The sequence below is a fragment of the Chaetodon auriga genome, chromosome 10 (assembly GCF_051107435.1).
Source record: "Chaetodon auriga isolate fChaAug3 chromosome 10, fChaAug3.hap1, whole genome shotgun sequence".
NCBI lineage: Eukaryota > Metazoa > Chordata > Actinopteri > Chaetodontiformes > Chaetodontidae > Chaetodon > Chaetodon auriga.
This window is the reverse complement of record NC_135083.1, coordinates 6,927,060-6,943,949: the sequence shown is the minus strand read 5'-3', so window position 1 is coordinate 6,943,949 and position 16,890 is coordinate 6,927,060. Positions and strand designations below refer to the sequence as shown.

At 42.3% G+C, this 16,890-nt stretch overlaps 1 protein-coding gene across 6 annotated transcripts in view; it reads right to left on the bottom strand.

The window, feature by feature from the left end:
- Positions 1–967: 967 nt before the first annotated feature.
- Positions 968–16,890, bottom strand: part of LOC143326595 (synaptotagmin-2-like) — a 56,537-nt gene continuing 40,614 nt past the window's right edge. For 3 of the 6 annotated variants that reach the window (XM_076740275.1, XM_076740276.1, XM_076740277.1), the window contains 8 exons: positions 13,037–13,252; positions 12,543–12,703; positions 8,373–8,501; positions 7,960–8,127; positions 7,317–7,484; positions 5,712–5,829; positions 5,254–5,387; positions 968–4,323 (listed from right to left, as the gene is read on the bottom strand). In XM_076740275.1, the coding sequence (XP_076596390.1) occupies positions 4,108–4,323; positions 5,254–5,387; positions 5,712–5,829; positions 7,317–7,484; positions 7,960–8,127; positions 8,373–8,501; positions 12,543–12,703; positions 13,037–13,232 (1,290 nt within the window). In that variant the 5' untranslated portion in view covers positions 13,233–13,252 and the 3' untranslated portion in view covers positions 968–4,107. Of the gene's footprint in view, positions 4,324–5,253; positions 5,388–5,711; positions 5,830–7,316; positions 7,485–7,959; positions 8,128–8,372; positions 8,511–12,542; positions 12,704–13,036; positions 13,253–16,890 lie in introns of all 6 variants that reach the window. The other 3 variants (XM_076740273.1, XM_076740272.1, XM_076740274.1) reach the window with 1 other exon arrangement.

The window sequence follows — 16,890 nt, the reverse complement described above, 5'->3', positions numbered from 1 at the left end:
TTACTTGTTCTGATCTTTATGCTAAGCTAAGCTAACCATTTCCTGACTTAATATTTAGGGCAGAGATATGAGAGTGACATCGATCTTCTCATCTCTCGACAAGGAAGCAAGTAAGCGTTATTTCCCAAGATTTGGAAATACTTCTTTAGATTTATATCACGTGCATGACAAAATACGTATTTCTATATTTTCATAAACATTTTGCCATGTGAAAATCAACTCTATGCATAGTTCTATGGGAGGGATTCAGGCCTAAAACTTGGGGGCCACTGTATTACATTTCTCTCTTCTTGCTTTAATGTCATCGGATCCCGAACGTAATCGTTTTGATGCTTCTGCTAAACGAACCAACAAAAACCATCAGGCGTTACTGATTGTACACGTAGTCACTGGTACATTCTGCTGAATAACTGGAAGAAGAGAAACTTGTAGAGTGATCCAGTTTGGTTCATAAATTGCACTCAGCCCAAGAATAGAACACACTCTCATATATATATATTTCTATATATATATATATATATATAAATATTATTTTAGTAGTATTATTGAGAACCTATTGTGATATTGTATTATTTATACTATCAAAACAAGGCATATACATTACTAATCACAATACTGTAAAATCAGCTACCTCTATGAAACAAGGACATCAACAGCTCTGAAAGTAGAAAAAGACACACTCACTCTACTAAACTCACAACTGTTCTCAATGCTCACATATACAGTAAGATGGATTTTGCCCTCTTGATGAACAAAGACCTCTGAAACGGAATGTCGAAGAGAAACACTGGCCAAGGAAAATGAAGACATGTCAGATTTTTTTTTTCTTCATAAATAAACTCTAGCTACTCAGCTGAGCTCTAAAGAGTTAGTGCTTGAGTTTTATGGCTTTAGTTTTATCTTATTCATTTATCTTGTATACACGTACACGTATCGTATAATAAACACAGTAAAAGAGACACAGCCGTGAAGGGTTTCAGGTCATTTAAATAGAAGTGGAAAATAAAAACTTCCAAGTAAAGAAAGAGAGAAGAAGGGATTCCAAGTCATGTGTGTTCAGTGGAATGGGATTATTTCATCGTTTGGCCCCTGGAAATGCGTTTCATACAAAGACACGATGCAGCAGACGTCGTTCTGGGTCGGCACCGGCACAAATAACGACCCCTACGGTCCACCTGCACATCGCAGAATTATTCAATCGTCTTCTGATGAGTTATTTTAGAATAACGCTGTGCCAAATCTAGCAATTAAAAAATAGTCATCGTATAGACTTGGAGACCCCCCCCTCCCATCTCAAGCATCAAAAATTTAAAACATATCTTTTTTAAAAAAGCGACAGCAGTAAAATTCAGAAACAAGTCAAACATTGGCCTTCGGATAAGTGCTGCAACTAAACGTATGGCAGATAAAATGGCATCAAATGAAAAGAAAATCGGATCACAAGGAATTAGCTAGCAAGCATGCGGCTACATTTTCATCCTACATGAACTCACACACAGTACTGGACGACACACTTGCTTAAGAAGTTCAGGCGTGGAAAGGTTCTTATTAGTAATAGTACTCTAATATTTGTATGACATTCTCTCCAATGACCCTCATGGAAAATAAATACACATTTGTTTCATTTAGAAAATATACAGTGCATCTTTTTTTTCCCTTCGTTGTGTTATTAAAATGACAAATGACACCCATTTAGTACACGAGATATTTTTGCGTCGTCTCTAAAACATGCTCTTATGTACAGTATTTTGTATAAACATGCAGTATCAACGTGTATGAACTATGTATATAGGCAAAACTACACACCAATGGGTTGCTTGATTGCTTCCATGTTGCCTTTTCTTTAGTGCTGCTTCGTCAACAGAAGAAAAAGATCACGTGGGATGAGGAACAGAAATCTGAACATGGCCTGTGTTGGTTATAAAAAGTAAGGAGTTACAATTTCCAGCAGAGGAAGATGCAAGAGCCAACATTCAGTAAATTCCACAAAAAAAAAAAAAAGAAACAAGAAAAGTTACTGTCTACGCTTGATTTACATCGACTCTGCATTTTCTTGCACACAGTCAACGGGTAGTTTTTGCTGTTTCTGCTCACAGACAGCACTGATTTTAATTGATAACTCCACCTGCTCGCAGGTAAACTGGGGCCCAAGCACCTGACGCACACCAGGATTTTAATTAGCAATTAAGCTTCCACCAATTTATTCAGGGCTGATGAGTTTTGGTCGAACACGTTTGGATTTTGTCACAAGACAAAGATTTCTCTCACAAATACTGAACCAGTTTCACTCCAGGAAGCAGCGTTAGATCGAGATGTGTCTCTTTTCTTATCAGAGTTTGTATGAGGAGACCTACCTGGCATGCCACATGTGCCACAGACAAATTCAATCTCACAACATTTTATCAATAAAAACACATAAATCAAAGAATAAACTGACCACAGAACAGAATAATACCCAGTAGTGCAATTAAATTCAACAGTTTGGTAAGCTGTGTATAAAATACACATGGATCAGTGCCTTCTTCCAGACCGTATCCTTGCAATCAAGTGAGAAACATAATATTCAAACAATCGAAACACATACACGAAAAGCTGAGCTGAAACAACAACAGAACACTGCTGACATAACGCACTCCCCCACTCCTCTTCTTCTCTCTCTCTTTTTTTTAATCAGCAGTTATTCCTAACATAAATAATTAAAGCTCTGGTTTCGGAGGGTACTTAAACGTAACATTTTGGATTTAAAGTGCTTGAGGAAAAAAAGCGTTTGAAGTTAAATGAAATAAAATGGAAATAAAAAGAGATAGACAAAATAAGAAGGACGGAAGAAATGAAGAGAACAACACCGCTAACTGGAAGGCGTCCCTGGTAAGTTGAAAATTGCTTATTTTGTTACTTTGAAGGCTTGTCTCCTTTATGACTGTAAGACGGTTATAGGGATTCCTTTGAAGTAAAACCCTTGTGTCAAGTCCATGACTAATGGCAGTAGCACTGAACAAGTGAGATACAGAATCAGAGGCGTTGGGAGGGGAGGTGGTAGACTGCAGGCAGTAATCGACACCTTGTAAATATCATGTCATTGAGGGTTGGAATCAGTCTCTGTTGTAGCCGCTCTGATATTTCCTCGCTTTTTGTTGTTCGGTTGACAGACGCAGCCTTTTTCGCACAGTCAAAAAATACACAAATTCCCCCCTTTTTTTTTTTTCTTTTTAGCTGAAAATCCATCCCTCCCTGTTCCCTGACATACCATTTCATGGATAAGCTAACACAAGCCGTGAGCCTTACATCATCGAAAAAAAAACAAAAACAAAAAAAACAACAATCGGTCAAGCTTTTGAATCCGACATTTCTTTCTCATCAAGTGGAGTATTTGAATAACAACAACCCGTTTAGAAAAAAAGGCATGGAGATTCAGTTTCCTCTCAGTTTTCCTGAGACGATGGGTGGAAGGTTAACTAATCAAAAAGGCAGTGTGTTTGTGGGTAACCGGATATGTGCCTATCCCTACATGCTACCCAACTCTAGGAATGTACTTCAAACTAACAGAATCATATCGTATGATAACTGGCAGGTGTGGAACATGGTGCACAATACACCTAAGGAATGGACCTGCTTGTGTTATTTCTCTATCATATGGCAGTATAAAGCATCTTATTATTAAGCACTATTCTAAGCAAACTGTGTCACTAAAGGGAAGGGGTGAGAAGTACAATATGAGTGAATGTATGTTTTCTCCCCTCTATCACCAGATTCCCATAGAGCACTCTTACTGTTCTTCACTCTGTATTCTTATTAATGGAACCACAACCCCAATACAAAAATAGATCTAAAGGAAATCAACGGAGTATCTGTCCTTCCTGTAACTTGTCGTCTTTTTTCAATGACATGAATTCATATAACATGATGCTTTTTTTAAACTATATTTCCCATCATGTTGAATGGTATCTTTTTGACGGGTGGAGGAGGGAGAGGACGGGGGGGTGGAGGGAGCAGATGTACAGTTGGGGTGTTCTTTTGGAATATACACTGATGCGTGGGACCTGGGGAAATGATGGGGAATGCGTGGGTGGGTGGGTGGAGGTGGGGACGATGTGTTCTGGTGGGAGTTTACTTCTTGGCATTTAGGGCTGCGACGGCGGCATCCACCTCCTCCTCTGGCTGCAGTGGATGCCACTGGGCGATGGGGCGACGGGGGTTGGCCAGCATGTCGGACCAGTGTTTCAGCCCGGCCCCTGTGCTCTTGCTTCCCACCAAGATCTTCCCAATGGCGTCGTTCTTGCCAATCTTGTCATAATCCAGCACTGTGATCACAGCTTGGATTTTCTGGGAGAATGCAGAAAATATAACAAGGTTCAGAACGCCACGATGATTACATGGATATGAGGGGAGGAAAGCTGTCGAGTACACTCCAAAATCAGACATTCTGCTTCGACCGAAAGAGGTTTTTAATGCGGACGTGCTGCAGCTGATGGTGCCTAGTGTCCAGTGTTTGGGCGTGCAGGCGTCCCGCTGCAGTGGCTGGTGTTTGCGCCCTCAGGGCTCTCTGTGTGGGTGGTGGGGACTGGGACCATCTATGTGGATGTTCAGTGTCCCGCTTGCTTCTATTTTCCTGAATATTAAAGATTTGATTTGGATGTGTTTCTCACTGTAAAGCACACAGGACACTTCTGTCCATTTGTTTTGCTAAAATATGTTTATTGCATATTTTATTCTTATTTGCCAGTAAAGAATTACTAGAATTATTATTTTAAAAAATACTATTAAAAGAAATATCGGAGATGTGTTGGAATGTGTTTCAGAGACTATTTTCTCTACCACCACTGAGTGCAGGTTGTTACTCAAACAAAAGGAAAAAAAGACCATTTTTTGTGTGCCTAGGACTTTTTTTAGTAGCATCATATCAATCAATGGCTCCTGTACACAGGTGTGTTCCCGTCCTCAGCTTTACCTGAATGTTGTCGGTCATGTTCACACGAATGGAAGAAAAACTGGGAATGAGGTACAATCATTATTTGTCTACTTAGGTTTTCTTGGCTCCAAGCAATTAATGGATGTTTTTCTGCCTGATGATTGATTGCTTGGTCGGGCTCATTGATACTGAACTAGGGACTCATTTGCCTTTTCACAGTAATTAGTAATGGGATTTTGTAATTGGAAAAAGTGCTTTTTAACACCAGTTCTTCCTGCAGAACAGCACTTTTGTTACTGTACTCTTTACGCTCCTGACTGATAGATCCTGAAGGGGATCCTCACCTGCATTTGCTCAAGAGGAATCTCAAAGCTGAAGGACTCGTTGTAGTATGGATTCAAAGTGTTCTTCTTCACTGTCGTCTTCTTCTTCTTCAGCCTCTTTCCATTCTGCAGCAGGTTGATTTTCACATACGGATCTGAAAACGGACAGAAGGCAGAAGTCACAACAGATCTGATAGAAAATGCCATGCAAATGCACGCTTGGGTTGCAGCTTGAGCTGCAGTGCTGTAATGCACCAACAGATGGGGCCAGTGCTGAAGCCAGGGGGAGCGGGAGCTGGTGCATGGTGAGTACTGCAGCGTCAGCACGTGAGCAGAGCAGCACCGACCTAATGGCTGTGCTCACAGGCACGCTCCCTCTTTACACTGCAGTCCCACTGCAAGCATCCAAATTTCACATTAAGCTGACCAAAGTGTGACAGCGTGATTATGAAATGCAACATCTGACGCTCAGTTTATACCTGACAGTCCACCCACGTCCATTTTCTTCAGGTTCTTGGCCTCCAGGATACAGATGGTAAGTTTGCCGGCGGTGGGGACGTAACGCAGAGAGATGCAAATGTCTCCCAGCTTCTCCGGCTGCGAGGAAAAGGACCGGGGAGAGAAAATTAAAGGAGATCTGATGCTGAACTTGCATCTTTTTTTAATGTACAGTACATTACATAAATATACAAACTGTCCCTTTGGAATTACAATGTAAATTAAACATTAAAACAAATAATTCCTGTATTTTTGGTTCAGCAGGACGAAGTACCTCATTCTCCAGTACATCACGTTGGTCTTCTCAAAGTTAATACAATATCTGAGACTGCAAGTAACTGTAGAGAGAGTATTTCTTCTTGAGATGGCTCTGGGGAGCTTTAATTGATTAAAAGCTGTTTTTCATGTTCTGGTGCAGCATAATGATGCAAACAGCACATTACAGGCTGCACGGCGACAGAGGAAGCAGTGCAGCTGGAGTGTGTCCCTCAGCTCTCTGAAGCTCATTGGTAAACAGTTGCCACCTTGTGCTCATGCTTCTTTCTGTACTTTATCAGCTGAGTAAGCCGGTTATGTTGCTCTATATGGAAATAATGTTTCTGCTCAGAGTCTGATTGGATGTATTTCAGCACGTTTAAAACCTGGTTTACAGGTTGCTTTATGTTAACAGCTTGCAAAGAGACTCAGAAGAAGCAAATGCTGTCATAAACATGCTGAGCTGATAAATTGTCCTGACCGATGATATTGGTTGATATTACTTTATGCCAGATTAAAACAATATCAGTATACAGGTCTGCATTTCAGCAAGAAACTGCAGAACAAAACAAAGATGGACTGAAGGTAATGTAGGGTAACCCTTATATACAAAACACTGACTCTTTTTCAGTTGACATGGTGAGAAAGCTGCTCCTTCACACATCAAGAAGCTACAGAGGTATATTATCATTCCTTCAAATCGTGTTTCTGGTCACCTGGTGAATGTCAGTCTGATATTCTCCCTCTTTAAGCTCTGTTTTTGGGCTCCACCAACTCCTGAGGGAAATATCAGGCTCTTTAGCTGCTCAGTGCTCACCAGCTAGTCGCTAACTGTGTCTATCTGTTGTTTGGTGCTGAACAGGTCAGGAAGAGTTGGATTTTAGAGCTTTTTCCCTGACAAGAGCTTCCCGCTGCAACCTAAAACGATGCTCTGAGAGCAGGAGAGTGAATCAAAACGGTCAATGAGTAAACAATGAGCTGAACCTCGCCATGAAGCTCTGTAAAGCCGAGGGCAGCTGCAGATTCAGATGATGATTCTCTGTAGGTTCATCACTACAAGCGAACCCTTTCTCATTGTTTTCACATTCTCATTTGATTATTTGTTCTTATAAAGATATCAATTATATCCTCTTTAAAGGATCCTCATTAGAAATATTTGTTTATGTTTGTGTTATTATGTTAAAAAAAAAATTAGTCAATGTACTGTTATTGGATTCTAGATTGGTATTCGTCTAAAAAATCTAATGAAGCATCTCCACTTCAGACATCAGTGGAAGTAAAGGACAAAACCAGCAGCGTCGTAACAGTAATAAAGGACGTGGGACACTTACCTCTTCTTGATCTGCGCTGTCCAGGTCTCTCCACTCCTCAATCGGCTTCGCCAGGTCGAGGGTGTTCATGGGTATTTTAATCTCTCCGATGACATCATGTTTAGAGAAGCGATCAAAGTCATAGACCGACATCACCAGAGTCTTCCCTCCCATCTCTTGGAATGGTATCTGCAGGAGAGAAACCGATCCCAGTTCACTCATTTGTATCTTTTATAGGAGCTTTTTGACAAACTGTAGAGTTGAACTGCGAGTCAGACCAGAACTAGAGAGCAATATGGGTTATGACTCCGGCCTGGAGCTCAAAATTGCTTCACTTAATAACATGCAGCCTCAGCAGAACTAGCCTGACTTTGACAAGGAAAAGCTGTTTGAATTGTTCTTATAGAGCTGTGTCAGCAGGCGGCGTGCACCAGAGGTGGCCCTCTCCTTTAATTTGATTCTCTACCACATTCTCCTTGTCAGACACCTTCAGCGTGTCGTCTGCTTTGTATCAGCCCTGGCCAGAAGAGATCACAGCTCATGGAAGAAGAGCAAGAGGCGCATTTCACCTCTAACAAGACCTCCCTGCCCATTAAGCAGCCTCACGTACATGTAGCTTTAATAAGTAATAAGTGAAGGGTGACGACGAGGTGTTTCGGCTTACCTTGAAAATAAAAGTCTCGTTGAAGACAGGATTGAGCGTTTTCTTGTGAACCTTCGTGTCAAACTTCTTCTTCTTGTCAGGGAGGACGAAGACCTTGACGTAGGGGTCAGAGGTGCCGCCGCTGTCCATGGAGAGGAGATCAGCGGCTTGCAGGATTCCCACAGTCAGCTGGGGAGGTGTGAGGGAGGAAGTGATTAAAAGTCAGTGAGTAATTTCTCATGCGCACAACCCGAAATCCTTCACTACGTCCTTGATTCTGTTTTTCTCCTGTGATTATCAGCCAAGAAAACAGGCCAAAGGAAATGTCACACAGAGGAAACTGTGGTGTGTGCTGCTTACGTAAGCGCTGAAAGACTCTGCATTTTGACAAGAACATGCTAAATAAACTCCTCGAGCACTCCTCCTTCGCTTGCCTTGTTCTCCTGGAAGTCATAATCAATGGAGTACTGCAGCTTCCCGAGCTTCTCTTTCTCCTTCACCTCCTCCTCTTTCTCCTCTCCAGTCAGTCCAGGTTCGACGTCATCTTCTTCATCATCATCATCCTGTTGTTTCTGCAAAGACAGAGGGGACGGGGGAGGGGCATGCGGCAGAGGACGGAGTGAGAGGACGGTTCGGATGTGGCGGCTGTGCTGAACACAAAACCTCAGCCATCAGCAGCCGGGTCAGTCACAGCACCTACCTGCCACTTACCCCCGCTCACCCCGGTGTTACTAGTGCAATCTGTTCATCGATGACCACGGTTGCAACCTGACTTGATTTCACTATTTCTTGGGTGACACCATTTGCTGTTTTCTCTTTTTCTTTTTTTTTCTCCATGAGCATTATGTTCAAATCTGCTAAAGTCATAGGGAATTTCTCTTCTACTACAGCATGTTGTAGAGTTGCCGTTTTAATAGAACTATTTGTGCAGAGCGGAGAGAGAGATAGAGAGAGAAAGAGTGAGAAAAAGAGGGAAAGAACAGAATCAAAACAGTCAATATACAGGGAGTGGACAGAAAAACAGGAACACCTGACAATATACTGCAATCAAACACAACAGCCATGCAGAAACCTCTGGAAGTTCTCCTTTGCTGTTTAACCTTACTGCTACCTCTTTTCTCAAATCAATATCACTCACTTATGCAGCTGCCTGTAATTCGGATGTTACGGGCGGTGGACAAAATAACGGGAACACGACACGAAACAGGATTCGACTTTGCAGGGACTGCATCGCGGTTACTCAGGCAGCTGCACAGGCAAATCCCAAATATGACTCATCCCAAGTGAGTAACATTAAGCTGTTAAAAAGTCCAAAAAATCGTGACGCCTTATCCCACACAGAGGACAGCTGTATCAGCAAAGATGAGCCAAAGTCACAAGCAAACATACTCAAGGATATTATGGGACATTCTCTCAAAAACACCACAAAGTTCAGTCTTTTTGACACAAAACTTGAACATCTCAAAAGAGCATCTACTGCAAAGCTATTGCACCGCATGCACTGTAGTGCAGGTGTTCTTGTTATTTTGTCCACCCTGTGTACAGTGTTTCAGATACAAGCTGTCACAGGAAGCAGCGCGTCCTTCCTGACAGGAACTGAAGGACGGAGAGATGAGTTATAGATACGATCTGATCAAACCACTGACGCAGTGATTCCTGACACTTTTCTTGAAAAGCTCTCGAACTCTCTAAAACTGCGGGTGGATATCCTCCAGCTGATAATGTAAGCTGTTTGACAAACAGGTTTATTTCAAGCCAGACTTATTACTGTTTGCCGTTTATCTGCTCGTGACATCCCAAAGCCTCATTAACGTGTTTACACTGCTCTTGTCGATTGGATTTTTCTGCTGTTACTACTCTGGTCTGATCATTGCAGCTCACTTAATTACTGATAGATTTCACAATTTATCCCAATCAGAGTCCAGATTTTGCAGCTGATGCTCTAATGTGAATTACTGTGACTCTTGATCATCTGCCAGAACAAAATTCGGCAGTTTGCTGACGGTTAACTGCTCCTGAGATTATCGGGGTTTGATGAAGAAGATAAGTCAAGTCCTCCGTTATCCTCCATCTTGCCTTTACATCATACTCAGTGACTCTCCCGCGTTTCATCTCTTTGGAGGCAGTCATGACTAATCGAGTGAGAGCAATTTGCTCTGATGTGAACATTAAAGTAAACTTTCACTTTGTGTACTGTACGGAGCTGGATAACATCTCAGTATGGCCTACTTTCCTATGGCTGTCTTCTTGAAAAAACACTGATGTCTTCGCAAGACTGGAGGGTCCAGCTACTCACTGATGAGCTGGAAGAGGAACAGGGCACACACACAGATAATACACACACTATCACACCCACTACACACCATACTGTACTGTACACCCCCATGTACTCCCACGCACGCACATTTGCTTACATGCAGGCTCTCATGCATGCTTAAAAATCCACTTTCTCTCTCACACACACACGCAGATTCTCACACAACATCCTTATATGTGGCATTCTCTGTCTTTATTGTGGTAAATGCTTTTCATTCAAGCATGCCAGGCCACACAATGCAGGATCCGGGTTTCTTTCCGATGGCAAATGTAAATGAATTACCTTGTAATTTCCGAGGACAGATAAAAGTTATGCTTTGGTGTTTATAGTCTTTTAAAACCTTTTTGTCAGGTCCAAACATTTCTGTACTCGTGTTCTGAGTGAAATGTACATATCCATGGAGGGGTCATGCTCTGTTGAGAATTTCCAGTTGTTCTCAAACTTCCAGTGGGGGTTCAAAGATAAAGACATGGTATGTCTGAATGTATGCCCTCTGGTCAACTCAGCGGGGTGAACTGCGAGCTCAATAATGAGGTTTTACTCAAAGAAATACGTTAAAACAGCCGGTTGATTTTAGTTTTAACTCTGGGTCGACTGAAAATCAGGCCTCAGCAGTTGACTGCAAACGTGGGCAAACATTCTGGCCCACCATTTCTCCTCAGTGAGACCCAAGTGCTTCAGGGAGAGAGGGCGTCAATGACTGTCACCGATTATGTCAGCAGCATGGGTCATCCAGGAAAGTTACTCTCAAGTCAAGTTGTGGCCATTCAATGGTACCTACTGCAAGGGCATATGCTGGTCTTTGTCAAGAGATACAAACAGCTTTATCTGTCGTGGAACTCTGAGCGTGTTTGCACAAGCGGGGCACAGCGTGTGAAATTCAGGCCCAGGTCAATGCATCTCCGGAGAGAAGCTGTTTGGAGGATTTTTGGTTGCGCTGCACAGCGGAGGTCTCTTATGGTGGAAACATGCTCAAAGCTCTGAGTTAGGTAAAGACTCAGCCATTATCTGACAAATATCCAGCTTACCCCTTGCACATGCATGTTAGTGATCTCTAGTGAGTGCACTTGTCATTCAAAGGCTCAACCATAGGATGAGTTTCATGTTCATTTCAAACCAGACACTTAAACACGTCCTTGTTCTGTTGTTTTTGCCAAAAAAAATTGCAATCTCTGGATATTCAAGACATAGCAGTTGGTGCGGCATATCAGTTCAGTGGATTTTGCGAAGCAGCTTATTCGCTCCCATAGATTCCTCAAGCACCCGCAGCACCTAAGCTTGCAAAAAACTAAGGAAGCCATAGCACTCATTGTCATCATCACTGCAATCCAACCCCTCCAAGCCCAGCCCACCCCCACCACAGCTCCCCCCCTGCCCTGGTCTGCGCTTACACAGAGCGGCCAGAGAGGGGCGCCGCGTGCTGTCAGACCTACCGTAGGCAGAGAAGTCCACCACAGTCAAGATACACGGAGCACACATAAGACACAAAGCAGGAAGGAGGAGAGCAGAGACAAAGGCAGAGATTGAACTCACAGCAGACACCAAAGAAGGGTAATCACAGCAAATGCAGTCAGCTACACTGTCAGGAGCGAGGAAAATGACAGATAGAGGAGCCTCCTCATTAGCACAATCATATCTTGTGCAGCAGGGCCGATGGGTTTTAAAATAACTGCACTTTTAGATGTGTTCTTATTGTATTTCTTCAAGTCATCAATCAGGTGCGTGGAAAAATAGTAATTATAGACCAAAGAACAGCATTGTGCTAACTGCTAATTTTCATAATTACTCTTTAATGACTGGGAAAACAATGGTTAGGCTGAACAGATAAGAGTCCTGTCATTTTCCACTCACATCCCAAAGCACAAGTGAGAGAAAAGAGCAACAATAACATTCATGACAAATACATCAAATAAGAAACAAAAAAAGAGAGAGAGAAAAATAAAACATGGTGGATAAAGAATGTAATTAACACCTGTGGAGAATACACACTGACTGGGTTAGAAAGCCATCAGAAAGTTAAACAGCCTGTGCCGATAATGTGCCGTCTACAACATTTTGATTAAAAGGTGTAACACGAGGACTGCTGTTCTAAATTATTGTTATATAATTAGCTGAGTCAAACTTATCACTACATGTTGTCTCTCTGTTCCGGCACAAAGCTATACTGTAAGCCGTTACATAACAGGCTCATGGGCAGGCTGAAGTTGGCCGTGGTTTGCCTTGCTGCGCGTACAGCGTAGGCGTAAATCCCCTCGGCCGTGATGCCACCCCCCGTGGTCGAACATACCTCTCCCCCTTTCAGGTTCTTCATTCCCATGTCACCCTTCCCCTTCTTGCCCTTCTTGTTCTTCTTCTTCTTGCAACAGCATTTCTTGATGATGCAGAAGCAGCATGTTAGAATGAGTAAAGCAGCGACCACGGCGATGGCGATGATGGCCCAGGACGGCACTGAGGAGAACATACAAAAGATGGTACATCCGGAAAGAGAAGAAAGAGGCAAATACTTTGACATTTGACCAACCAATCATTTAGCCTACTCCATGTCATGTCCTGGGCCAAATATATTTAGTGAGAGGTGCAAGGTTAGCAATCAGATTGGGTGAAAATTAGATTTCTTTGCCATTAGGAAGGGCAGCCAGTGATCAATACTGAATAAAGACATTATGAGGCTGCCAACGCCTGCAGCCAAAGAGGGAATCTAATTCCAAAATCAATGCTTGGAGCCACATCAATACAAGTTGGTTGATCGGAACAGGTTTGGGGTTTTTGTCCCGCACTCACGTGGGATCTTGTCGATTTCATTCAGGAACTTGTTCTTGATCTCGTCGAAGGCATCGTTCTTGTTCACCGGTTCGGTGGAGTTGTCGGCGGAGACTAATGCGACAGGGGCTGGAGTCACAGTCAAGGCACTGGCCCCCGTTGGCTTAGCGGCGACCATGGGCGTTGTCTGATGCCTGAACAAGTTCCACTTCGGCATTTAGGCTGCACACACGGTCCCTGAAAAACACCATTAAGACATAAAGTCATAAAAGAGAGGCCAGCGTTCGGATAAACCTGCAAGTATCTGACCATTTCAATCCACCTGTGTGTCAAAAAAGGTTTTAGTTTTCATGTTTTTGGCGAAACATTAGACAAAGGATTCAAGTTTGTTGTGCAAATATGTATTCTGGAGAAAAATAATATAACAACACACAAGTTCTGAGTTCATAATAATACATTAGGTCAAAAAAGGTAATTATTCATGGTCTATGGTTATGGTTTGTTTAACTGCTCAAGATGGTGGATAAGGCTTGGTGCATTACATTAATTAATAGCTGTTTAAAGACTGGCATCTAAATAAATCACCAAGTGGAGCTGCTTAACTTCTTGAGAAAATTCTCTTCATAACAAAAATGGATCAAAAGATGGCTACAGCTCAGGTGGAGCTCAGGTGGAGCTCAGGTGGAGCTCAGGTGGAGAGGGTCAGCAGCAGGGCATGAAAACAGCACAGGACACCTGCCAAATACAGGCTAAACGCTGTCTGTGGCAGGTAAGCATTTCAGGTCACCCGCCATCATGGTGGACAGCTTTTTCATATATGAATAAACAAGGGATATTATATTATTAAACGCAGTTCTTAAATTAAGAACAGTAAGGGATTAAGATGACGTGATGAGGTGATTCCGGGTACCAGTGACACTGTGAGGACAGGTGAGGAAAAACCTTAGTTTCAGACCCTGTTCAGCTGTTATAAGTTTGGTGGATTGATCCCTGGGCCCTGTCTACTTGTAGAAGTGTCCCTTTAGCAAAACACTGAACTTAAAATCGCTCCTTCTAAGTGTGTATGCATGGGAAAAACAAGGAAGTCACCTTGGGCAAATAAATGTAATGAGACTTGGGAGCGCTGGCGTAAAATACAGGTCATATTGGATGGGAAACAAATGATTAATTACATTTCCTGCAGCTGCTGATGGTATTGACAGAGTAAATCTTCAAAAGGTCTGAGCCTGAGCTTATCTATTCTTCTACATTTGCCAAGCAAACACACTCGGACGAGCAAACTGAAACTGGTTTTGTTTTTTTTGTTTTTTTTCGATTTTCCACTGATGCTTCTGGAGTTTCATTGATGCAAATGCTGGTGAAATAAAGGAGGTTTGTGTGTGTGTGTGTGTGTGTGTGTGTGTGTGTGTGTGTTTTCCATCTATCATGGTGTTAGTTAAGCTTATTTCTTTCATAAAGTCTCAGTGAGATCAACATCTTTTTAGAAGGTAGACCTGAGAACAAATTACATGTAAACACGATAAAAAAAAAAAAAAAAAAAAGCCAATTTACGCATACAAAGCAGTCGTCACACACAGAGGCACTCATTTAAATATTCAACACAAATAGAAACAAATGAGTGTCTCCAACTACAGTTCCCTCTGCGGAGCATTTCTGGAGAGAAGTGCCCAGTATGAAAGGAAACGATTGTCCATCCACAAGGTTTGCAGTTACACCCAAAAACCTCATTCAAGTCGTTCACATCTTAAGTCAAAGTGTTTAGTGGACGGTGCAAACACACCACATGGATGTGTCATTCAGTCCTTGTCGGTTCAATAATTACAGTTTGACCGAAACTGTGCAGTTTAAAACGCGCAGATCAAATCGTGATCACGGTGAAATCATTTTTCAAATCGCCCTTCGTGTGTACTGCACGGTAAACTGTGGCAGAGAGTTCACAGAAGCAGCTCTAATATAAAATGCAGAAAGACAAATCTTCAAACCACACATAAATAAATTCATCTGATGTTCCATGAGAAACTCAAAATGCTCAAACTTAAACTCACAGTTTGTAATTTCTGCCGCTGGGAGTCTCTCAATCAAGACAAAAGAAGCAGTTTTGTCAAACAAGCATCACTGCTGATGGAAATCTATCTGATGGGATTCAGGCGGAGACGTTCACGGACGAGGTCGTGGAATAAAGTTTCACTCACGTTACGTTCAGTCACGTTGGCTGACTTCCTGCCTCGCTCTCCGATGTATCGACTGATGTTTAACGTGTTTCCCAGGAAGTTCTAACAGCTAGAGGAGAAGATGGGACGCCATTGACAGCCGACCAAATGAAACACGTGATTACCTTGAATATGATGATGTATTTCTCTGGGTTTGAACATTACTGGAAACATTTGGGGTAATGTGCTCAAATCAATAAAATCTATCACGTCTGGTTGTTTTTAAACATTTAAATGCAGGAAACAGTTTGACATGTGACTAATACACTGAAAATCTGATCTGATCTTTTGCATATATTGTCCAAAGTATGACTAAGTGTCAGAGTTTGAATGCTTGTTCAACTCTTACACAATACAGGAAGGGCAAAACTGCTGCGACAAAGTTTTGGAAACGTGCGACAGAGCTCTTTTTTTTTATGACTCAGCCGAGGTCTGAACTCTCTGTAACATCCAATCCATTTCTGCAGGGAGCGGCACAAGAAATTCTTTGGCGAAATGATTGATTATCACAGTCTACACCACAGTCTGGCATTTTACACCGTTTCTAACATATTTCACAGTGTTGCCGGGTCAGCGGACAATGATTTGAGAGCAGTGACTGACAATATTTATGGGAAATCACCATCAATTCTCGGTTTATCACATATTTGTTTTGTGTGGACTCTGCCCTGTACTCAAGCCAACAGTGCCTGACCGGGAGAAGTGTTTAACCGTAGAAAGAAACAAAATGAACAACTACAGCTACATTCTCTGGTGGTGTTTCCACAGGCCAAACAAATGTTCAATCAGAGCTCTTATCGGTTCCAGAAATCACAGTGTGACAAGTGCAGCTGAAAGCAGGCTGCCAACAGAGTGATGAGTGATCGGACGAGACCCCGCTTCAGAAAGCAGAGAAAGATGACAAGCATAACAAGAGGAGACTTCTGCTCGCTGATTTTATTAAAGTCATGGTGATGTGCAAAAAAAGGGAGGATTTTCCCATTTCTCAAGTGCCAATTCTCCAAGTTTGTGCCAGAGATTCTGCTTGTATTTATTGCCGCATATAAATAATTCAAATTGAGGCTGACGGCAGGAAGGATAAGCTTATATTATTCAAGGGCCAGGATCTGTTTATGCATCTTAAAATATATGTCTCTAAAATAACTTGTGCCGCTGTTCTGTAGGCTGATGATACAAACAGCCGATGTCTTGTTATGATTTACTGAGATGGGAACTCAGTTATTGAGAAAATTGAGAAAATGACTCACTTTAACCCATCAAATGCTTGGAAATGATCGTGTTGCTCAATAAAACAGCAATTCGAGGCCTCGCAGTCTCCGCTGTGTATTATGCATTACTGTAGATACTGTGACCATGTTAAAAGCAATCCGCTCTCATTGAGGTTTATGTGCATTTTATCCTGTTTGTCCCTCACATCGGGCCAAGCCAGACCAATTAAATTAACATTCACGGATATGTGCTCAAGCATTTTATCTCCTCCACTCTGAGGGCAACAGCGAGGACGGACAGAGAGGACACAGACTTTCACGCTATTGTTTTATGACAGCCATTAGTCCTGCTTCACAGCCAGCTCTTGGTACTCACTCCGCAGAAATCAACAATATAAACAGATTTTCTTTGAAGGAGGAAGTCTGACACCTTCTTTACTCTTCAGCAAGAGTAAGA